This window comes from Bos grunniens, chromosome 26 (genome assembly GCF_055505025.1).
Source record: "Bos grunniens cultivar Pamir isolate PY7600 chromosome 26, Bosgru_T2T1.0, whole genome shotgun sequence".
Classification (NCBI taxonomy): domain Eukaryota; kingdom Metazoa; phylum Chordata; class Mammalia; order Artiodactyla; family Bovidae; genus Bos; species Bos grunniens.
This window is the reverse complement of record NC_141190.1, coordinates 24,243,176-24,268,001: the sequence shown is the minus strand read 5'-3', so window position 1 is coordinate 24,268,001 and position 24,826 is coordinate 24,243,176. Positions and strand designations below refer to the sequence as shown.

The window sequence follows — 24,826 nt, the reverse complement described above, 5'->3', positions numbered from 1 at the left end:
AACCCGGTGGGTAAGGCATGGATCCCTCCCTCTCAGAGAAGGGTTTACTCATTTGTTTTTACTTTCATCATCTTTTTTTTTACCCCCCACTATAAACTGACTAGAAGAGAAAAGCTTCAGTTTCTAGGCTCTGAAGTCAGAAAGGACAAAAAAAAAAAACATTTTCCCACCACCTCCATGGCAGCTTTCTCTGCAGGCAGAGAGATGGTGAAGGGAGGGGAGGTGACAAGAGCAAGTGTTGGCTGAGCATTGACTTGGTACCCAGGACTAGGCTGGACACATTACTCACAGCCTCTTTAATTGGGTTTCATCTTCCTACTGACCCATTGTACAGATGGGAAAGCTGAGGTTCATCCAGGCTCCTCCTAGGTTGGCCTGTGCCCAGTCTGTGCACACAGGCACACACATGCTTGCCGGCACACACTCAAGTCCAGTGGGAGTCCAGTGACCTGGATTCTCAGTCCTCAGCCACCAACTTGCTGTGAGACTCAAGGAAGTCTAAGACTCGGAGGCCCCTTCCAGCCCTGGCATTTGGGGGTCTGCAGGTGCCCTCGCCAGGAAGCCTGGTACTTTAGCAACCCCAGGATAGCCTCTAATGCTCCTCCTCCTGGATCGCCCACAGGATGCCTGCCCTCTCACTGCCCTGAAGCCTTAGTCACACTGCGGGCCCGGGAGCAGCCAGAAGAGTCTTGGCCCCCCAAGTGCCTTCTGCTCTCCCCCACTACCCCTTCCACCCCCATCCATGCAAAGAGCACTAAGGTAGGGTTGGACCTGCTGGAAGGCTGCAGAGCCCAGGGCCGGGGCTCACTCGGGACAGAGTGCTGGTTCTACAGCTCACCTGCAGCACTTCCTAGGGATGAAGACAACCTCCCTGAGCTTGAGACGCACCTCCATGGGCCCAGCGATGGGGTCAGCCTCCCAGAGTTGTTAGCAGAATGGCACTAACAAAGTGCCTGGCACACAGTAAGTACTCTGTATACTGTAGTAGTCACGATGCTTAACATTAATTACTTCCTGGATCGGGGCGGGGGGTGTCTTCGAGGCAGCCATATATGATTATGAAGCTCAAAGGCACAACCTGTGGGGCCACAGAGAGCAGAGACCTCACCAAGCTCCAACGGCCACAGCCGCAGGCCAGAAGGCAGGGATGCTCTGCAGTTCCAAGGCTCCCACTCGGCCCCAGGACTGCTGCCAGTGTGGGGGGTGGCCCCATACCTGATGGAACCAGTCTGACCACAGCCCCTGCAGGTGTGCCCTGCGTCTGAGGGGCCGGAGGGAGAAGGCACTCACCCAGCAGCTGGACGCCTCGAGTGAGGCCATAGACATCCACCAGGGCCCAGAGCGGGTCGGCCGTGCGGACCCCGTTGAAGAAGAGCATGGCGGCCGAGTCATTGATGCGGTAGAAGACACGGCCCTTCTTGTCCACCCAGAAGGCGATGATGTTGCCCTCATTGGCAAACTCCTCAGGCAGCGCCTTGGCCCAGAAGCCGCTCTGGGACACCAGGTCGGGGCAGGCGTACTTGGGCAGCGAGTCGGGGTGGATGCGGGACGGGTCCTTGCTGGTGAAGCCCAGCCGCAGCGCCCCGCTCCAGCAGCACTGCTTCTTGGTGATCTGGGGGCAGGGGCGTGGCCTCAGACCCCCAGCCCAGCCTCCCCGCCCCGGCCATCAGCGAGCCCAAGGGGAAGGGACGGCACCCTTCTCTGCAGACCACCCCCAGGCAGACTCCCATGGGACGTAACCCTGCCCAGCTCACCCACAACTGGGGCTCCTCTCCTTCCCCCAGGAGCCCTCACCTCCCCCCCACCAACTACCCTTATCCTTCTCCCATCACCTCCCCATGGCCACCCCCCTTTCTATTTCCTTGTCACACAGGGAAGGTTAAGAAAAGGGTAAGGAGAGAGAGGAGAGATTAGGAAGAGCTGAAGTGGCAGCAGAGAGGAAAGAGAAGGGGCAAGGAGGGTGACGGCCATAAGCAGAAGTGGGGAAGTCCAGAGGCCCCAGGCAGTGCAGCCACAGGAGCAGGGAGAGACGCCCCACCTTCAGCCTGACTTGCTCATAGATGAGGACCGGGCGGTTACTGAAGGTGATGGCGTTGCAGAAGCTGGCCTGCCTCTTGACGGCCTTATGGCTGAGGTCCATGAGGATCTGGGAGCCCTTGGTGTGGGGGTGGAAGAGCAGCGGCGTGGCCGGGAGCCCCCCGCCGGGCAGCACCGGCGGGCAGTGCTTCTGCTTGTGGTGGCATCGGTGAGAGGTGACAGGGCAGGGGCCCCCAGTGGAGTCTGCAAAGGAACGAGCCACAGCGTTAGAGAATCTGACAGTCCAAGAGCTGGACCAAGGTCCCCTAGGGAAGGGCAGAGGGCCGGGGTATAAGAGAAATCACCACTGCCCAGGACTTCCACCACCACCGCCCCTCACCACCACCGCCACCTCTTGCCACTATCCTTCTGATACCATCCACTGCATTTCCCACTCCACCACCTACCACTGTTTGTTATCCACCACCATCTGTGCCCACCCTTCACCTGTCACCTCTCACCACCACCATCTACTCCAACCCTCCACCCACCTCCCACCATCATCTCCCACCATCATATACTCCCACCCTTCACCTGTCACCTCTCACCACCACCAGCTACCCCCACCTACCCATCACCTCCCACCATTTACTCCCACCCTTCACCCATCACCTCTCACCACCACCAGCTACCTCCACCCTTTACCCATCACCTCCACCACCACCAGCTACCTCTACCCTTCACCCATCACTTCCCACCACCATCATCTACCCTCATGTGTCACCCACAACCACAAGTTAACATCTACTGCTCCTCATTGGAATTTATGACCATTTACTTTCAACCTCCACCATATAGTAAGCAATCATTTGCAACCAACATCTACCACCATTCACTGTCATTCACTCCCAATGCCATTTATTTTATTCAACAAATATTCATTATGTATCTGCTGAATGCCAAGCCCTGTCCTAGGCACTGAAGATAAGGCATGAAACATACATGGATTCTGTCCTCAAGATGCCAACAGTCCAAGGAGGGAGTTAAGACATGGACAGAAATTGCAATACAAATGGCAGACAGTGAGAAGCACAAAAGGATGTACAGATAAGTCACTTCCCAGGAAGGCTTCTTGGAGGAGAGGAGGAGGAGGAGAAGGCACTGGAGCTGAACCGACAAAGCTGGGCTGCAGTCAACACGTGACCATGGGGCTGCCATTGGAGACCAGGAAGGTGGGTGGGTGGGGCAGCCTCTGCAGGACCATGCCCATCTCTTCCCTCCTTCAGGGCCACCTCCCCCCACCCAGGCTGCCTTCCTGCTTTACACCACCCACGCCCACAACACCGTGGACACAGGCAGGCCTCTTCACCCAGGCTTCCAAGGAACTCGGAGCTGCCTCAAGCACCCCGGCCTGTGCTTCCTTCCATTAACAGAGCTGGGTTCGGAAGGTACCATACAAACATGTGAGGTTGGCACCCAGGAGACAGGGCAAAGAGAGGAAAGAACACGGGATGTGGTGCCAGGTAGCTCGTGTCTGTCACTAACTGGCCATGTGACCCTGGGGAAGTCACTTTCCTCTCTGGCACAATGCCATGTGTTAGGTTGTGTCTGACTGTGTGACCCCATGGACTGCAGCCCTCCAGGCTCCTCTGTCCATAGCATTCTCCAGGCAAGAATACTGGAGTGGGTTACCATTTCCTCCTCCAGGGGATCTTCCTGATCCAGGGACTGAACCTAGGCCTCCCGCGTCTCCTGCATCACAGGTGGATTCTTTACCTGCTGAGCCATTGGGGAAGCTCCTTCGACACAATAAGTGGCCTCCACTCTGTGGCTCTGAGACACGTGTCAGCAGCCCTGGCAGCACTAATGCACAAGTCCTGGCAGCTGGGGGCTCGGGCAGGAGGGTCATTTCTTCCCCAAGACCTGTGTCTCATCCATCAGGAAGGACAGCTCCTGCCTGTCGTCTTGAGAAGAGGCACAGGGGATGCGGAAGATGGGGGTGACACAATGTGACCAAGGCCTTCCAGGATGTTTCAAAATTGGTCCCTCTAAGGCAGGAATTTAATAATAAAGTTTGGTTATCCAAGAGGCCTTCCCCTCCCTAAAGGGAAAGGAGGGGTTTCCAGGAAGGGGATGGAATGAGGTGGGACAGAAGGAGGGAAGAGTCCCAGGAGGCGGAAAGGCCCAGACTTTGGTCCAGTGTTTGCTCTGGTTTGCATCACTTTGCATCTTTGCTTCCCCCTTTCTCCTTCCCAGAGGGCCCCAAACACCAGGATCCACTGTCCAGAACCAGCCAGATACCCTGAACATCAGCCTCCTAGCTTCTATGGTGTAGCTTCCTGCATGCCAGGCCCACGAGGTGGGCACCTTACAAGGCGCGGCTCACCTTGCTCTAAGGAATCCAGAATGGTGCTCAAGGGCTTAGAAAGCCACCAAGTGGTGAAAGCTGGAATTACTCAAAGGAGACCCTGCCCGTCTGAGAAGGCCCCCAGAAAAGCTGAGTGACCCTTGAAGAGGGTAGAGCAAGGTAGGTCATTCCACAGAAAGGGACAGTTGAGGTGAGAGCAAAGGGTGGCACTTAATACAGTTGCCCCATCTAGAAGAGGTACCCCCTGGGCTCAGTCCAGCCTCAGACACAGCTTGACTCTTGCTTTCAAAAAAACTGCTGGTGAAAAGTAACATCACACACCGTTCAGGGCTGTATACATAGGCAGAAATGAAAACATAAAAAAAAGAAATACCTGCTGGGTGAATGGTAACAAATGTAGTCCATCTATAAACAGAATACTACTCAGCAGTGAAAAAAGAATGAACTACTGATAGGAGCCTCAACATGGATGAATTACAAAATCATCACACTGAGTGAAGCCGGTTTTTTTTTCAAATTTGGATATAGACCATGGAGCAATGGCAGGGCCTCCACTCCTTTCAAAACTCTTCCTCCACTCCTCCCACCCTCCCCCACAGGGTACTAAATCTTCAAAACACAAACTAAGCTAGAGTGATAACAAGCAGATTGGCGGGTGCATGCGGAAGGTGGGAGGAGGGGGAAACACCAAGGAATGCAAGGGGATACTTGGGGTGACAGCGACAGGTGTGTTCACCCTCTTGTTGTGGAAACGGTTCCAGGGGTGTGTGCATGTGTCAAAACGTACCCAGTCATATACTTTAATCCCCCCTGGTCTAGTGTGTATCAACTAAGTTTCAACAGAGCAGTTTTTAAAGATGCCCAGCCCAGCAGCTGCTGAGAATCTCTTCTATGAGGTCCCCGCTACGGCCTCCACTCAGAATCCATGGACCAACGGCAGGGCCTCAACTTCCTTCAAGACACTCCCCACGTATCCTAGTTGGGATCCTGGGGCCCTGGGTAAAGATCTAGGAAACATTGGCTCAGAGAAAAGACAATGAGGACTCCCAGGGACTGAACACCCAGGCCCTTGAAAGGGCCATTCCCAGGGCCTCCCATCCACAGGGAGGGCAGTGGGTGGGTGAGGGCAGCCCAGGGCCAGCCTCCCTAGCTGACAGCTGAGCAGATGGAGAATGGGGAGACCCTGGTCCCTGGGGGCACAGTGTGCATCCAGACGTGTGACCTCAAAAAAGCACACACACATCTGTGAGCATATGAGGGTAACCCAGACCCTAGGAGACTTAGGAAGGAGAGAGACTTTTCTCTCTCCCCACGCACACATTTATACATGACTACTCATGTACACATGGATGTGCGAGACAGTACACACGTCTTCTGCACATGGGCCATCCATCTAATAATAATAGCAGTCATTCATCACATGCTAACACGTGCTAGGCTCTGAACTGCGAGTTTCACACATACTTAACTGGTTTCACCCTCACAGCAAAATGATGAGGTAGGAGAGACAGTACAAGCCCATTTTCCTGATGAGGAATCAGCCTCTGAGGGATTGAGCGGTTTGCCCAAAATCATAAAGCCAGCAGGATGGGGTTCTTGGAGCCAAACTCAGACAATCTGACTGCAGGGCCCAGGTCTTACTACTCGGCATTTACAGCCAAGAAAGCAAGGGTTTGAATACATTTTTTTTAATGCACTTTAAAATATGGTCACGACTGATGAAACCTGAAAAAATATTCACCTGGGTCAAACCTAAAATGATCTCATGTGGCACACAGGGGGATACCTGGCCTTCTATTATCTTGCCTCTTCTGCAGTACATGTGTGCACGCCACCAGAACACAGAGACGCAAACCGTTTCCATACGTGGCCCTCATCCATCACTGCTAGGATGCAAAATGGAACAGCCAGTGTGGAAGATGGCTTGGCAGTTCCTTATGAGTTAAACGCCGATCATATAACCCAGCAATCGCATTCACAGGCACTTACCCAAGAGAAATGAAACATCTGCACAGTGACCTGTACACAAATGTACCGCAGCTTTATTCATAATAACCCCATGCTGGTAATAGCTTAAATGCCCTCCAACTGGTGAATGGATAAATCAAACATGGTACACCCACACAATCAATACAACTCTGCAATAAAAAGGAACAGCACTATGATACAACAAGCAGGAACAAAGGGATCCCCTGGAGAAGGAAATGGCAACCCACTCCAGCATTCTTGCCTGGAGGATTCCACAGACAGAGGAGCCTGGCAGGCTACAGTCCAAAGGGTCCCAAAGAGTTAAGACACGGCTGAGCAACTCACACTTTCACTTTCACAGCTTTGACGCCAAGGGCCAGAGGGGCAGCTGAGGGCAGGGCTTCTCCCCAGTGCATTTCAACATACAGTATGACCCCTTAAAACCCCCATTCCATGGATGAGCTGCCAATCAGACTGGTTAATCAACTTGTTTGAAGTCACACAGCAATAAAGTGGCAGAGCTGGGACGTGAACCCCAATCTCCCAATGTCATGTTTGGGGTCCTTTACCCTACTCAGTGGCTGACACTAGAGATCACTTTCCCCGTGAGCCCAAGATGGCAGGCATAGTGCTGAAAGGCTGTGTGGAGGAGGTGTTGGTCAGGTCCAGTCAGGGGAGCAGCCACAGCAAAAGGTGTGAAGATGCCAGGAGGCCTATGAGCTGCACAACTGCTCCCCAGTGACCAGTGGTCCTGGGTGGAGCCCCAGTCTCGCCATCTGCTCCCAGGCAGGCTCCCCTTCGTGACAGGTTTACAAGCTTCTAGGGAGTCATAGTGGGAGCACCCCCTCAGGCCAAGCTGGTGCTGACACAATGGAAACTCTGCCCGCCCCACCCCAGCCCATTCCTCCTGGGCATTTATGAGCTGCCAGAAACAAGCCTGGCCAGCCCTCTGGGTGACCCTCGGTCAGCTCCAGACCACATTCCTGCCTCTTGGTGGGCTCCAAGCCGGGGATGCCCAGACCCAGTGTAGTCTCCGGAGTGACCTCCCCACTGCCCCCACCCATACCCTGCCCCAGGACCATCCTGGCAGAGCCCTGGGTACCTAGGCTGCACTGAGCTGGGCTGCCAAGGAGAAACCGGGAGGAGAGGTTGAGTGTTGGCTCAATACTTATGACAGTAACCAACCTCTGTGTGTGTGGCTTAACAGGCAGTGTCTTCATGACACTCCCAATGACACAGGTCCTCAGAAGTGAAGCTACTCACCAAGGTCACCCAGCCGGAGTGAAGAGCCCAAATCCGAACCCAGGCCTGCTGCCTCCAAACCCAACTCTGAGACCTCATTTTTCTCATCTGTAAAATGGTGACCACAGCAGACCTCCATGGCATTCTTACAAGAATTAAAGAGATGCTATATTTACCAGCAATCCCACTCCAGGGCATATATCCAGAGCAAACCATAATTCGAAAAGATACATGTACCCCAAGGTTCATTACAGCACTTTTTACAATATCCAAGACATGGACATAACCTAAATGTCCATCAACAGATGAATAGATAAAGATGTGGCACATATATACAATGGAATATTACTTAGCCATAAAAAAGAAGGAAATAATGTCATTTGCAGCAACATGGATGGATCTAGAGATTATTACACTAAGTGAGGTAGGTCAGACAGAGACATACAAATAACATATGATATCACTTACATGTGGAGTCCAATTTTTAAAATTATACAAATGAACTTACCAAAAAATTAATCTGCAAAAAAATTCATTACCAAAAAAAAAATGAATTTACAAAACACAAACAGATTCACAGACTTAGAAAATGTACTTAAGGTTTCCAGGGTAGAAGGATGGGGAGAAGGGATGTTAGGGAGTTTGGGACAGAGAGGCACACACTGCTACATTTTAAAATGGATAACTAACAAGGTCCTACTGTATAGCACAGGGAAGTCTGCTCAGTGTTACATGGCAGCCTGAATGGGAGGGGAGTTTGGAGGAGAATGGACACATGTATATGTATAATGGACACATGTATACTTATAATGAACACATGTATACGTATACTGGACACATGTATACGTATATTGGACACATGTATACGTATAATGGACACATGTATACGTATACTGGACACACGTATACATATAATGGACACACGTATACATATAATGGACACACGTATACGTATAATGGACACACGTATACGTATAATGGACACACGTATACATATAATGGATACATGTATATGTATAATGGACACACGTATATGTATAATGGACACATGTATATGTATAATGGACACATGTATATGTATAATGGACACATGTATATGTATGCCTGAGTTCCTCTGCTGTGCGCTTGAAACAATCACAACGTTCTAAGTCAACTATACTGCGATACAATTTTTTTAATTAAAAAACAAAACCCAGTAAGTAGTTGCTATAATAATAATTCTATTATTACTAATAATAGTTGTAAATAAAAGTGTGAAAGTGAAAGTGTTAAGTCGCTCAGTCGTGTCCGACTCTTTGCAACCCCGTGGACTGTAGCCCACCAGGCTCCTCTGTCCATGGAATTCTCCAGGCAAGAATACTGGAGTAGATTGCCGTGCCCTCCTCCAGGGGATCTGACCAACTCAGAGATCAAACCTGGGTCTCCTTGCATTGCAGGCAGATTCGTTACGGTCTGAGCCACCAGGGAAGCCCACAGTTGTAGATAATTATATTATTGTTTCAATTAACATCAATCTGTGCTCTCCTACACCTCTGGTCAAGCTATTTCCCCCTCCCTGCATATCTTCTCTCCCTGCCTCACCCATGCCTCTCCAAATCCCACCCATCTTTCAAGGCCCAGGTGGATCCTACTATGTTTAAGACAGCCTCATCCTGAACCTGCGGACCTGAATACCAGTGCTGGCATGATCATTTACATCACTAACGAGGGAGGTTTGTCTCACTTTCTGGACAGTATGGAACAGGGCAAAGAGCAGGAGCCCTGGAAGCAGGAGGTCCTGCGTTCAACCCTGACCATGCCACAGATTTGCTGTGTGACTTTGGGCAAGTTGCTTCATCCCTCTGGACCTTAATTGCTTTCTCTGTAAAACAGAGTCATCATAGCTGCCCTGCCCACCTCTCCAGGCCATTGTAAGAACCCAGTGACTTCATGGATGTAAAAGAAATTTTCAAACTTTAACACCTGATCCCAACATAAGGTCTTATTGTTTCTTATAAAAGCAACAACCACAACCATAGGAAATGATCAGTTCACTTCAGACCAGTTGGAGGCCAGACACTTCTGTTTTCATTTACCCCAAACACCGTAAACCCAGATTGCAGAGTGGTCCTAGATTGGGCTAGTTTACACACAGTCACTGAACAGGGATTCCTCTTTGGGGGAGACTCAGAGGAAGCCAGAGAGCAGGTGGGGAGGGGCTTCAAGTGAGAGAGATGATTATAAAACTGGCCAGATGTGAACTTCTCTGGGTTCCCTCCAGGGGCCCACCTCCCTCACCTGCTTCTAGCCTCAAGGCCTGGCCCAAGCCTATTTCTCTTCTGGAAACCATCCCTTCCTCCTTCCCACCTATAAACCTGAATTTCTCTCACTCATCCTTCAGATCTTGATTTTAAAGCCCACCTTCTCCTGGAAGTCTCTCTCATTCCCAAACCAGGTCCAGGGGTCCCCTATGTCCCTAACAGACCTTCCATCACCCAAGCAGCCTTTGTCAAATCTGGATCCTCCACAGAATTTAGCCCAAATGCCTTGAGGCACCCATTGTAGGCAATGCATGGACTTGTCTTCCTCACACCCAGAATGGTTCTGGGCATGTGAGAAAAGAGTCACTCAGACCATTTTCTGTGTTCTGCGGCTCTCTGGCTAGGAAAGGCTATGGGATTATTTATGTGTCTCCCTGATGGACCGTGAGCCTTCTGAGGGCAGAGACCATTGTCTTTTTTACTGCTGTTTCCCCAGCGCCTAGCTCAGCACACAAAGCAGGTACTCAATAAAAGCACTGAATGAGCTGCCCCTGTTCACTTCTTCAGTCCATTGAAAACTTGCTAATGATCAAGCAGCACCCACTTGGTGCCTTGCTTTTTCTGGTGCCCAGTGGATAAATCAGAGAAAGTGAGGACTAAAGGCACAGCTTCCTTCCTTGCCCAGAACCAGAATCCTGCACTCCATGCCTGACTACAGTCCAGGCTGCTCCAGAACCTTCCAGCACTCCCCACCTGCCTACAGGAAGAAAGAGAAAAATTGCAAGGGTTGATTTGTTTTCTTCTGTGTCAGGAACTGACACAAGATGCCTTTCCTGTACAGCCTCATCCCACTCTGCCAAGCCCTGACAGTTAGGGATCTGTGGGAAGCAGCCTTGAAGATGTCCCCAGTGATCCCTACCTCCACCTCCTGGCCATCCCTTTGTAATTCTGTAAGCCCCTTCGTAACCCTCTCCCCTAGGGTGTGGAGTGGACCTAGCAACTAGCTTCCAACAAATTGAATACAGCTCAAGTGATGGGATGGGACTCCCAAGGCTGGGTTGTAAAAAGCCCTTGCTGCTACTGCTGCTAAGTCGTATCAGTCGTGTCCGACTCTGTGCAACCCCATAGACGGCAGCCCAACAGGCTCCTCTGTCCCTGGGATTCTCCAGGCAAGAATACTGAAGTGGGTTGCCATCTCCTTCTCCAATGCACGAAAGTGAAAAGTGAAAGTGAAGTTGCTCAGTCGTGTCCGACTCTTAGCAACCCCATGGACTGCAGCCCACCAGGCTCCTCCGTCCATGGAATTTCCGGGCAAGAGTACTGGAGTGGGTTGCCATTGCTTTCTCCAGGGTAGACAGCTAGTCACCAGCAAAGTGGGCTTCAAACCCAGGCCTCAGATCCATCTGCCTTTGGAAACACTAGAATGATTTTTAGAATTTATACTAACCATATGTGCTTGTTTTACAGGCCACCCCCACATACATACGCTGAGGGTCCCCAGGATGAGAAATGCAGGCCAGCATTAGCCTCCATCTTTTTTCCTTGCCTCTCAGGTTGCTCCCTCTGGGAAAAGTAGCCTCAGTGTAAGGTGGCCCTGTGGACACGCCCACATTGGAGGGACTGGGGACCACCAATCACCAAGTAAGTAAGCTTAGATGGGGCTCCCCCTCAAGCCTTCAGATGAGCCTGCAGCCCCAGCCAGCAACTTGATTTTAACTTCAAGAAGGACATTAAACTGGAGGCCTTAGCTACAGTGTCAAGATTTCTGACCCACAGAAAATGTGAGATAATTAAATGTGTGTTTGTTGTTTTACTGGTGAAGGAAATGGCAATCCACTTCAATATTCTTGCCTAGAAAATCCCATGGACAGAGGAGTCTTGTGGGGTCACAAAGAGTTGGATATGACTGAGTGACTGAGCATGCACATTGCTGTTTTAAGCCACTAACTTTCAGAGTAATTTGTTATGCATCAATACAGATCACTTAGTTCCATGGTACAGATGAGGAGACAGAGGCTCTGAGAGGCAGTAATTTGCCCAGGGTCACACAGTAAGCAGTGAAGCTGGGCTCTGACTTGCAGACCTGTCCGGCTGTGCAGTCATCCTCACCGGGCTGCAGCTAGCTAGCCAGCCAGCATGCTCGGTCCACTCTGCCCAGTGTGAACCCTCCACTCCACCCTGGTCAGTTTCTCCATGATCTCTGCAGCCCCCATGCACACCCTTTGTTGTGTAGGGTTAAGGGACATGTTAGCACCTGACCATCTGACCCATAGAGCTTGGCCATGGGCAGAGCAGGTCCTGCTGCTCCCTGGAACACCAAATGGATCCAGTGACCAGGTGGGCAAAAGAGAGTGGCAGGGAGTGGGCGTGGGCAGGATGGGCACCCTCACAACCAAGCTAATCTCCACACAGAGCCTCCTGCTCTCATTCACTCCACGGCATCCCAGTCCCTGATGTTTCCAGCAGCCAGATGTACATACAGATGTGTCTCCCAATACCGGCACTGCAGGGAGGGAACCGGCCCTCCTCCTCCTCCTCCTCACCCCAAGATTCCAGAAGGGGATTCCAGATGATAACCTTTCTGAGCCCCTGTCTTCACAGTGACCCCACAAAGTGCCCCAAGCCAGGTCGGAGAGAATGAGGGGACACATGGCTTAGTGCATGTGCCACACAGACCATCGCCCCCAGCTGTCCTCTGTATGCACATGTGTGCATATACTCACAGCAGGTGTGTGCCTAACGGGGACAGCGTCCAGGTGACACATTGTGCCAGGGGCCTGCCAAGGCTGCAGGAGGTAGAGATGCAGTCTTGGTCTTTACAGGCAGCCGGGGTGTATGGTGTGTGTATGTGTGAGTGTACACTTTTGAGCGCACACAGGCCTGGAGGAGCCTCTGTGGAGACCCTCACATGCATGTACACTGTGCTGGCTGTGCCCCAGATGGGCTGCCCTTTATGTCTGCTAGCTCACTTACTCTTTCCACAACCCTTCCAGGTAACCCTTACCATCCCCACCCACTGGGACTCAGACAAATAAAGGCACTGACCCAGAGTCACACAGCCAGTAAGAGCAGAACAGGATTCAAACTCTCACCAGGAACAGCCGTCTCACCCCCTCCCCAGCCCTGCCTGGCCTGTCGCCCAGCTCAGGGCTCACGTCTCCCCTCCTATCTGCTCCCCTAGACCGCCTGCCCCACCTCTGTTGATGTGGTCCAGCAGCCAGGGCCCGAACCCCACATTCTTCCTCCTTCCTCATTGGTCAAGCATCTGTGGGGTTCCAAATACTGGGCTGGGTGAAGAGAACAGATAGGGACTAGCCTAATTCCTCACACCCACAGGCATAAGTGGGGTGAGTGTGTGTGTCACCTGTGTTCACAGACACACCTGCCAGGCTCTGGGGGGCTCACCTTGGCCTAAAAGCCTCCAGAGCTGCTGCCGGCAGACAGGCGGCTCTTTCCATGCTAATCCCGGATCGCCTAAGTCCCTGTGATGGCCTCTCCCCTGCTGCCGGAGTGAGAATTAAGGAACCATGGAGGGGAAGCGGGGAGTTAGCTGCGGAAGGGACAAGGTCTGGATTCCCTCTGAGCCGCCAGCTACGTGACCTCAGTCAGCCATTTCCCTTTCTGAGCCACAGCATCCCCTTCTGTAAAGGGACAGTGAGAGCCAATCTCTCAGGCCCCTGCACCCCAGCATCTGGAGTTTGTTGGTCCAGAGACCAACCTGAGGGTGACATGTGTGTCTGGGTGCATATGTGTGTGTCTTCCGCACATCAGCCCCTCAGCAACCGGTCCATCCTTTGCCCTGGGTCACAGCGGGGTGGGGAGCGCTGAAGAAAGTGAAGGAGGCAGGAGGGAAGAGGAGGAGAGGGTGGGAAGGAGAGGGACGGGGGGCCTCTGTGCTCTCCCCCACCCCATCCTGCCCTCAAGACAGGGAGCAGCTCTGGAAATCTGCCTCATGAAAGAGATCAAGCGTGTAACTGCCGAAACCATTTTCCAAATGAGAATTAATCTCTCCCAGGGGTCCCCTGCCAGGCTGATCCCAGAGGAGCCCGACTCCTCACCACCAGCCCGATCACACACACACGCGGGCACGCGCATACACACACATACACACGACTTGTGCAGAAACACTGACCTCTACCAAATAACAGACTTTCACAAATGTGGCTGCTCACACACAGACACCCAGAGACAAAATGTTCGGCCTCTTAAATATGACACAGGTGGGTACACGTTATGCAGGCACACACATACGGAGGTCTAAAACTCAGGTACAATAAGCCGACACCAGAAACACAAACCACCAGGACGCGTCCACAAGCATACCACTAGGAAAACCCCACACAGCCCCTCACCTCGCACTGTAACCCAGCAACCCAGAGTCTTCAGCCCCAACCAAACCAAGCCCCAGGCACCCAATCAGGAACGAAGGACCTTGTGCTCCAGAGTCAGGTTGCAGGGCTGACAGCACCCCTAGGAAGGAGCAAGCCTCTGGCATCTCCCACTTCCCCCAACTCACCTCCCAAAAGAGGGTGAAACCAGAGCCACCGGGGCAGCCAAGGTCCAGGCGTGGGGACCCGTGGGTACAGACACTCATGCAGGGTTCTGGCTAAGGGGCTCTGTGGGCACAGGCAAACACTTACACTCCACGCCCCCAAACTCCCCCCACCTATTCGTGTTGATGGCAGGCTGGGGGCGGAGCTGGGGTCCACTCACGGGGGCCCAGGCTGAGGAGAGTGGTCCAGGTGAGGGGCTGGCGGCCAAGGCCCTCATCCAATGGTCCGACTCGTGGAGTCTCAGCGCACCCCTGCCAAGCTATCCCCATTCCCCACAAGAGAGGGAGGAACAGAACATACCCCCAGAACGCCTCCCCAGGCCCGTTAGGCCTTCCCTGGGTCCAGTCCTTATTCACATTGTCCCCTGCGGTCCTCACGATACTCCTGTGAGGAGGCTACTGTCACTAGCTCCATTGACAGATGAGAAAACCAAGGCTCAAGGGGACGCTTGCCCTTGCTGCCACCGTGTCTGTCTCCTCCAGAGCAGGAGTTCTTGATGGCCATACACCATCTCGGGTATTCTTGGGGTCCCGCTCCCCTCTGAACCCCGGGCTCCCAGGCAGCTGAAGATAGCACGCTGTGTCCTGAGCCTGTTCTGAGGGCCTCTTCGTCCTTCCCAGGCCACGGGCCTGCCCAAGTCTGACTCCAGTGGAAAATGCCAGTCGGCTCCAGACCCTATGCCAGCAGGCCCCACTGGGGCCAACAAGCCCAAGAGGAGCCCCCGCCCCACAGACGGGCAGGGCCAGGCTCAGGTCAGGCCAATCCAAGTCTCAGGCCAAGGCCCAGGCCACTGGCACTGCCTCTGGCCGGCTCCGGATTATGTGTCTTCCAGGGCCTTCCATCTGTCACTTAGCCGTCTGGGCCCAGGACAAAATTCATTTCCTTTTAAGAGAGCCAATGATTTGCTTTTCCCACGTTTCCTTCCCTGCCTTTTTCTTTTTTTAATTAGAAATTACTCTGTCAAAGTCCAGGGCCCGGAAAGGGGAAGTCACCTGGTCACCAGTCCTGGCCACGGCTTCCCACTCGCTCCTGCCACCACCCTCCTTCCATCCCAGGCGCTTCCCCGTTCCTCGGTGCCCACTGAACCCAGCAGATGGAGGCAGCCCCACCTCCTAATGCCCTGCCTGAGGAGGGTGGAGGCACACAGAGGGGAGTGTAGCAGGGACTCCCCAAGGTCAGCCCACACTGTTCTGGCACCAGCCAGTCTGCACAGGAACCCCAACTCCTGGGGCCCAGCGATGACAAAACAAGTCCCTGGGAAGACTTCCCCTTCTGGGTCTGGCGCCACATCGGCCATGTTCCTCCCAAGACCACAGCCCTGGAGCCAAGCAGACGAGGAGACAGGAGTAGGGGCAGGCAGCAGCCACCTAGCGGTCCTCTCTCCCAGCCCTTCACCTGCCAGCCTCCCGGTCTGCCTGAGGTCTAGGTGAGCACAGACGTGAACTCCAGGAATCAGAAGTTCATTGACCTCCCTGGAAGAGCACACGCTTTCAGAACTGAGATCAGGCAGTGTGGGGGTGTCACTTGCACACCCCTGTGTGCTTAGGCACAAGTCAGCACAGGTACACACGCACAGACACCTCCGATGGGCACAGACATGCACACACGTGTGTACCCACACATCTCTCCATGGCTCCGTCATGGAGCACAGCACTGACCTCCATGGCCCATATCCCAGGACCCACAAACAGATCCCCCCAGCTGTCTAACTGAGGGTTGCCTCGGGTCTAGGAGAGGGACCTATGGACCCCGGACCTCGCATCCCACCTGGCGCTGATCAGCACCTTGGGGAGGTAAGAGGATGAGGAGACTTTGTGGGGAGACTCAGCTGCCTGACCGACTGCCGGGGAAAGACCCCTCTTCCTGCTTTGCCCAACCTCCTGTTTCCGTCCCCTCTGCCCCAGTGCCTGTCACTCAAAGGCACCCCCTTCCAAGGTCCCAGAGCCTCCCCAAGAGGCAAGGGGATGGCCATGCCCTCAGCCCAGTGCCTCTTGGTCCCAGCCTCCCCAAGCGGTCCCCAGGCTGGGGATGGACAGACCCTCAGGTGTCAGCCAGGGCCTTACCGTGGAGGGTGCTCCGGGTGATCTGTCCCCCCATCGCGGGCAGCGGGGAACACGGCCACCTCCGTTTGGCCGGCTGGCCTCGTCACTGAGCCGCCCTGGCAGCCAGCTCCCCTCCCCCTGCCCCCCCGCCTCCTCCTCCGTGGCCAGCAGCAGCCGGCATGGCAGGGCCGAGCCCGCCCCTTCTGCACCCCCCAACACACGGCGCCCTGCCCGCAAGACGGGCCACACACGCACGCACGCCCCTCTGGCCCCGCTCAGAGCCGCCTCCCAGCTCCCACCCACTCCCAGAGCCTCCCCCACCTCCCCGCACTGGTACAGGCGATGGGATCTGTCATGTTTATTTACATAAGGAGGAGGAGACTAGAGGCTTCCTGAAATAGCCGAGCTCCAGAAAGCGCTGGAGATGCCCCAGCCAGAGCGCATACACACACACACAGACACACACACACACGCACTCATGTACGCACGCACACATGCACATTCCCCATCACAGACACACACACACATACACAACCTCGCCATTCACCTAGGCTACAGACATCCACGCGTGTTATGCACCTACTTACATGTAGACACTGGGAAAACGATGGGATACTGTGGTGAGCAAGACAGACCTGGTCTCTCCCTCAAGGGGCTTACAATCTCACTCATGCAGCTTAATAACAAAGAGCTGACATCCTCCTAGCCTCTTCCAAGTGCTCCATGCATATTCACCCCTTTGGTCCTCACAGGCTGAACGATAAGCTCAGTACATAGTTATTGTCAATAGGTACCATCATTATTGCTGAGAAATGAGATGAGAGAACAGAGGCACAAAGAGGCTACCTGCCCAGAAGGTGACAGGGCCGGGAGGCAAACCCAGGCAGCCTTGCGGGGCTGGGGGGACTGGGGGTTAGATTCCTTTACCCCCACACCAAACCTTCACTCTCATCACAAACACACAACACACACACCAGCATATACACACCACACTACCTGCTATACCACATCACAGGTATATGCACAAACACAGGCTCACAAGCACTTGAAAGCACTCACCACTGTGCACATTTAGTCACCTCCTGCTCACCAGGACACACCCCTGTACAGACACACCTCGTAGGGTACACACACGGCAGATCCTCACTCCCACAGACTGCGAAGCCTCTGAAGAAATCCTGACGTGCAGAACCTTGTACCTTGGGGGACAGAAAGGGGCCAAGAGGGCAGAGGGTGGTGGGAGGGCAGGCCCTCCAGCCCTGGGCAAGCATGCTGGGACCCCAAGGCATCATCAAGAGACCAGCCACTAAGTGTGTAGCAGGCAGTGCCTGTGTGATCTGATTTCTATTCCAGGTGGCATAAGCTTCTGTTATGTCCATTTTACAGAAGAGAAAGTGGAGGTTCTGAAATGCTCAGGTTACCGAGCAGGTCAGGGGCAGGGGCAGGATTCAAGCAATCTCCCAGCCATCACCATCGGAGTCTCTCCCAGGAGAACAGGACTACCCCCTTCTCCCAGGCCCTGGCTTGGCCCCAGCTCCTGTCTCCAGGCCTAGGGATGTGGGCTCCCAGAGATAGATCTGAGGGGAGGGAAGGCTAGGGGGCAGAGGGGTGGAGCTAGGAAAGGAGCCACGGGAAAGGTGTCAGATGGAACTCAGAGGCCCAGGCACTGTAAGGGGCTGGTCTGGGCATCCTGCCCTCACCTCAGGACCCCGCTACTGAGTGGGGGGGTCTCCTGAGTGGGCCTGGGGGAGGGGCAGTGAGGGGGGAGGGGCATCCGGTATGGACCTAGGGTCACCAAGCCAGAGGGCTGGGCAAGCCCATAAGCACACAGTGTCACAGCCCCCCAAACCAGAGGCTGGCCTGAGGCTCCTCCCTGGGAGAAGCTGTGACACCTGATTCTACACGGGGTGCTTCCTTTCTCCGGGCACATGCTTGGCTCTATGTGGCCACACACATGCATACACACTCCGTGACACATGTACACACAGTTCCTCTGGAAGGATAAGTCAAAATCTGATCAAGAGGAAACAACTTAAAGACTTTTCCGGGGTAAATAATTACAGAAATAGCAAACACAAGGCCTCAATGTATGCAGGCAGTCCTAAGCACATGACACCTATTAACCTGTTCACTTCTCCCACAACCCTGAGAGATCAACTGCATTCTCATGCCCATTTTACAGATGAGGAAACTGAGGCAAAGAGGCTGCTCTGGAGGCTGTTCCTACAAAGCAGAAGTCAACCCCCTTCAAACCACCTGCCTTTAAAAGCACCAGTTGATAAGCCTTTCCTCACCAAACCTTCCCACTTGGGGCAGCCTGATCACCCACCATCACCCAGCACTGGAAATCCCTCTTCTGGAAGCCCCACTAGGGCCCCCACTGCAGACAGAGTCCCCCTTCTTGGACCTTGTCTCTCCTCTGAGCCTGAGTTATGCCTCTCCCAATCTGCTGTCTTACTCCACCCTACACAGGTACAGTCATGGCCTTGTCTGCTTGTCCTGGCTTCCTGCATGCATTTCAGCAATTCAACATGACTAACACTTATTATGGAGAAGGCAATGGCACCCCACTCCAATACGCTTGCCTGGAAAATCCCATGGACAGAGGAGCCTGGTAGGCTGCAGTCCATGGGGTCGCCAGAGTCAGACATGACTCAGCGACTTCACTTTCACTTTTCACTTTCATGCACTGGAGAAGGAAATGGCAACCCACTCCAGTGTTCTTGCCTGGAGAATCCCAGGGATGGGGGAGCCTGGTGGGCTGCCGTCTATGGGGTCGCACAGAGTCGGACACAACTGAAGTGACTTAGCAGCAACGCTTATTAAGCATCTACGGCATGCCAGACTCTAAGCTGTGCGCTGGGGATGCCACAGTGATCGACAGTAGACAGGCCCTGGTTCTCGTGGACCTACAGTCTAGAGAGAAACAGACATTTGTCAAGTGGTAGAGTGAGGAAGATTATCCCAATTCTAGGAAAGTGTTCTGGAAGAAGCAGGGCTCGGGGCAGGCTTTCCTGAAAAGCAACTGTGAAGGATAATTATGTGCGTATCCCTGTGTTGCAGAGGTAGGTTAGAGGCAGGGAGTGAGCATGACACACGCAAAGGCCCTGTGGCTGAAGGGAGCCCAGCCCTTTCAAGAAGCAAGGATGGAGCAGGGACTGCAAGAGCAGCCTGGGGGGATTTTCCCCTGGCAAAACCAGGAAAGCTGGGGACACATCAGGGAGGGCTCAAAGAGCAGGGCGAAGAATCTGGACTTTTTTCTGAGAGCCATAGGGAACTCCTGACGGATTTCATCAGGGAGGCGGCAACACCAGGTCTGAACTGCTAAAAGGCCACCCTGCCATCTGGTGTGCAGAACGCACGGAGGAGGCAGGAAGGCACCAGGGGCGAAAACAGCGGCATCCACAGGGTCAGGCTGGTCCTCGACTTGCCCTTGCTCCTCGGGCCTAGCCTCGTGCCTGCACAGAGCCGGCTCTCAGAAGATCACTCACCCAAGGAACTGAATCTGTGTGACGCTCTGGAGATGGGGGGTGGGTGGGGGCAGGGAGGGTCCTTCAAGTTGACGGCAGTCCACACTCCAGCCACATGACAGAAAATGAACAGAGAACTGGGCGGCCCCAGGCCTTTACGGCACCACTGTCTGAGGAGTTTTCTAGCAGATTCCCTGGGTTCTGTTTCCTACAAATCCACGTCCCCAATTTAAATGGGAAGTGGCAATGTCCCGTGACTAAGGGTTACCCCCATTGCCTCCCAGGGCAGTGTCCAGGCCTGTACACCTGACATGGGAGCCAGTGCTGCCCCTCTTCCCAGTTTCATGTGATGCCCAGTTGGGGCATCACATAAATTTTCATTTGGCCAAAGAATTCTGTCGGACCTACATCATTCATTTACTCACCCAGCATTCACTGCGTGCCAACGATGGACCCACTAGTGAGTGAGACCCAACTCTGCCCTTCAGAAGCCAAGCAGGAGCCATGCTGGGATCAAGGAAGGAGGCTCCTTTGGCTCTGGCTGAACATCTGCAGTACTTTGTTCTGTAGCCAGAAAGGATGTGAGAAGAGGATGTGAAAGGGGAATCTACAAGCCAATCTACAGAAGTGACTACAAGCACCACCGTTTATTGAACAGTTGCTACGGCCCAGACACGGTGCTAAGTGTTTCACAGACATAATCACACCTACCCACCCCACCACATCCCTGCAGGATTACAATCATCCCCATCTTGCAGGCTATAAAGCTGAGACAGCAAGGATAGAAGGTTACACTGACACGGAGTTCAAACTCTACTCGAAGTAGAGTTCAACTGGGTAACACTCAAGGCAGAGTTCAAACCCAGATCTGCCTGACATTCAAAACTCACACTTTATCCAGAACAGATGAAAAGGTAGGAGCGCTTCTTTCCTGGGGAAGAGAAGACAAGGGGACAATTATCTCCTTAAGGAATCAGAAGGATTCTAGGTGGAGGCAGGGCCTAGGAATGGTCCAGTAGGCCAAGGGTGACATCCCAGGGATGGAGCTTGGATAAAGGCAAGGGAGACCGTGGTCTTGCCCAAGCCTGGACTTCCCATCTGCTAACACGAGAGCCCATCCTGGAGATCTTGGAGGAAGCAGACCCATCCTTGACGTTGGGGGTGGGGGAGGGAAGGGGCTGTGGTCTCTCTGAGCACACAGGCAGAAGGCCTGGGTGTGCCCTTGGGGAGCAACTGGGCTGACAGAAAGCCTGCCCAGGCTTCAGAAAGGAGCCCTCCCTCTCTAGCTAGCTCCCTGCTGCCTCTGCCCTCCAGCTCCGTCCAGGGAACACTCCCCCTCTCTGAATCCATTCAGCTCCTGAGACCCTCACCCTGCTGCGGCCCCCTCATCTCCCAGCCACCTCCTCTCTCCTGACCCCTTGCCACCTGCTCCTCTTCCTTCCTGGGCCCCCTCTTGGTCCCCACAACGAGCTCCCCACCTCAACCCTCCCCTCACCACATCCTTCTTCATCCACATCTCCCAAGACCCAGCACCTCTCGGAACGTAAAGTCTAGAACAGACCCAATAACAGCACAATAAAACTTGGAACAAGTTCCCTGGACAAGAGAAACCATTTAAGTCAGAGACTAAGCTCTCTGAAGGGGAGGGAATGCGAGAGAGTGTTGGGTCCAGCCACCGCCTCCGGCTGCAGCAATGAGGTCGAGTAGATCGTGGGCTTTCCCCTGGTTGCACAGCGGGTGGAAGGCAGGAGCACTAAACTCAGGTTTAATGTCGTCTGATGTTTAATATAATACACAGGTCGGGACGTTGGGCAACATGCAAGACTGGACAAGGAGAGGTGATAACTTCTCTTTACAGCGGGGGAGGTAGACAGAGGAACCTGGTATAAAGAGAGGTCAGCAAGGGGAGGCGGCCCTGCTAGGAGGAGTTGGGAGGCAACTTCTGGCTGCTTTAATGTCTTTTTTTTTTTTTTTAATCAAGAACAAGGGATAATTTGAGCTGATGAGTCACCTGGCATTTGGGGCTTAAGGCTGACCTGCTAGGGCCATTGTCCCTGCCTGATTAGACGGGGCCTGGTGCTGAAGAACAGGGAGCAGAAAACCCCCAAAAGCTGCCTCCCACACCCAGAACCTAAAGTGGAGGCTGCTGCCTAGAAGCTGTGAGAGCGAGCAAGCACGTGGTGACAAGGACAAAGCTGCACAGGGACAGAGAGCAGGAAACCGGAGCCAGGGAGCCCACAGGGCGTCCTCGGGGGTGGGACAGGTGCCCCAGCAGTGACAGCTGCCAGCGCCCAGGATGACGGGAACACAACAGGTGCAGAGGCCGGGGCGGGGACTGAAAGGGAATCTGAGAAAACAGCCTGGAGTCAGGCACCCCTCCCAGGTCCCAGGCCCAACGCCAAGTAGCCCTTTCTCAGACCCTCCGAGACTTCAACACACCTCCTCCTGCTCCCCCGGTCTGGGTCTCAGGGCCAGCGTGCCCAGCCTGGACTAGACAGAGGGGTCACCGTCCGTGCCAGGCAGAAAGGACAGAACAAAGAAGAACAAGGTTTCAGTTCCCAGAACACAGTGTGCCAGACAGAGCCCACACCCACAGAGCCCCCAGCTGGAACCATTTGCCCATGATAAGATCTATGACCCCCGCCAGGAAGGGTGGGTGCCTTGCCACCCACCTGCGTGGAAGTTTGAGCTCTGATCTGGAGGTCAGATAGGCAAGCTCCTCTACCACATGACTGGGCAAGCTACAGAGCTTTCCCGAGGCCTGGGGCTCGGCTAGTAACAGTAACGCTGATGATGTGGTTCAGAGAGCCAGAGAACTCAGGAATCCGGGTAGAACCTGAAGAGGCTAGGATCTCCACCCCAACCTCAGAGAGGCGAGACCTGGGACGTGCAGATTATGAGTATATAGTACACCAAGGAGAAGAAAGGGAGGACCCGCCTCCATAGGTAATGACCTTCCTCAGCACCATCATGGACCACTTACTCAGCACTCGCCTTGCTCTCGCCGCCGTTCTAAGCTTTGCATGTGTTATGACGTGCTCGCCTTTCATGCAAATGTCATCCCAGAGTACCAGGTGAAATGTGGGTTCTTTTAAGCAAGCAGAATAAACATCGTCCTTTGTCACCAGGTTAGCACTCTATTCTAAATTTCAAAGCCATCCCAGTGATCACAAGTGATAAATTATCAGGGCCTGAGTTCATAAAGTTTGGTCCCTAAATTACGACCTTGCTGAGGAAGGTGGGGAAGGGCAGACAATAAGACATTGAAGGGGAAGGGGAAGCAGAGAGATGGAGAGATCCCAGGTGACACAGGAGATGGAACACACGCGCTGGAGCAAGACAAGAGCCTCGTCCGCTAGAGATGTGTAAACACACTCGACTGATCCTGCTGGATTTCGAGGAAAGCTGGCAGCTGACTGCAGGAGTTTAAATCCCTCCTCTGCAGCCAGAGTCCACCCTCCCCCATCCTGTCCCTCCCCACCCCCTCCCTGCCACACACTCATACACGCACCTCCAGGCCTTGTGATTCAGCCAGGAATCCCAGGGCCCACCCTTTCTGATCTCAGCACCCAGATATCTGAAGCCCCCCACAGGCTGGGAAGTTCCCCTACCCCACGCCTCCTCCAGCCCACCTTCCTGCCTCTGAGGAGTCCACTTCCTCAGACTCTCTCCTGCTTCATGCCCCTCCCAGATCCTGTCTACTGTGGGATAGCAGAGTCCAGGACCAGCTGACGTGGCCCTCACCTCGACTTCTATGCCTTGACCCTGCCTCCTGCCCACTGCCAGGGCCTCTCCTTTGGGCATTAGCAGGCAAGCGAGGGTGATGGTGCAGGACTCCACGGGGCCAGGCTCTGGGGCACTCCCAGAAGGGCCACTGGCAGCCAGACCCCAAGGATCTGACAACACCAGATATTACTCACTGCATCACTCAGAGGTTGCAGACATTAGGTGCTTCAGAGGTAGTGGTAAAGGACGAGCTTTTGAGCCAGACAACCTGGGTTTGTTCAAATCTCAGATATAAAATGTACTGGGTGCCCGTTTTATCAACTGAAAATGAGGTTGACAATAAAAGCACTGACCTCACAGGGCTCCTCAAGTATGAAATACATCCCCATAGGTAGTGTGTACAGAACAGGGTGGATGCACAGAAGTGCCGTGACCGCGGGAGTGCTCTTGATGAGATACTTAAAGACTTGAACTGACACAAAGGCCCTATCGTGGGTGGGCCTTAAGGATGGGAAACTGGGACCCTATCGTGGATGGGCCTTAAGGATGGGAAACTGGGACACGGAGTAGGAACAGGGAGATGTGGGATCTGACCTCGGGTCAGTTGGCCTCCAGAGCCTGCACTGAGGCCCTGCATGGTGCCCCTCCCAGGACAGACGGCTACTGGTCAAGCGAATGGTCATGGATGCAGCGTTGGTGAGGACCAGGCTGGTGACCACCCAGGGCCCAGGATGCAAAGGAGGAGTTGGTATCCAGGAAGCCATGCAGCAGAGCAGAGAGGCTGAAATGCGAGTCCCAGGGGCTGTCAGAGGGCAGGTGGGCCCTGAAGTCCCAGAATCCCATCCAAAGGAGAGAACTCCATCCCCAGCAGCTCAGCTGGCCACCGGGGGCTCCTGCCTCTCAGAGTTCCTTAGTACCACTGGGCTGGGCTGCCTCCCTCTCCTCACCATGACCTCTGACCTGGCTCCCCACTACCCCATCAGTGGGAGCCCCAGTACCACCTCCTCCTGCTGCAGAAACTAGGCAGAAACTAAAACAAGCAAGCATCCAGATCAATTAAGAAAATGACATCAGCTGCCAGCACCTTGAAACACCTGCTCTGAGCACACATAGGGAGGGGCGGCACTGGGAACTCCGGGTCTAGATGAGGAAACCGAGGCCTGGGAAGTGGAACACCGCAGCCAGGTCACACAGTCAACAT

General features: G+C 53.9%; 1 protein-coding gene across 6 annotated transcripts in view; it reads right to left on the bottom strand.

Moving 5' to 3' along the window:
• Positions 1 to 24,826, bottom strand: part of NEURL1 (neuralized E3 ubiquitin protein ligase 1) — a 72,568-nt gene that overhangs the window by 14,670 nt on the left and 33,072 nt on the right. For 3 of the 6 annotated variants that reach the window (XM_086377600.1, XM_086377603.1, XM_086377599.1), the window contains exons 2-3: positions 2,039 to 2,280; positions 1,291 to 1,612 (exon numbers count right to left, since the gene is read on the bottom strand). In XM_086377600.1, coding sequence (XP_086233726.1) covers positions 1,291 to 1,612; positions 2,039 to 2,280 — 564 coding nt within the window. Of the gene's footprint in view, positions 1 to 1,290; positions 1,613 to 2,038; positions 2,281 to 14,687; positions 15,295 to 15,379; positions 16,398 to 16,450; positions 16,710 to 24,826 lie in introns of those variants that run through there. The other 3 variants (XM_086377601.1, XM_086377604.1, XM_086377602.1) reach the window with 3 other exon arrangements.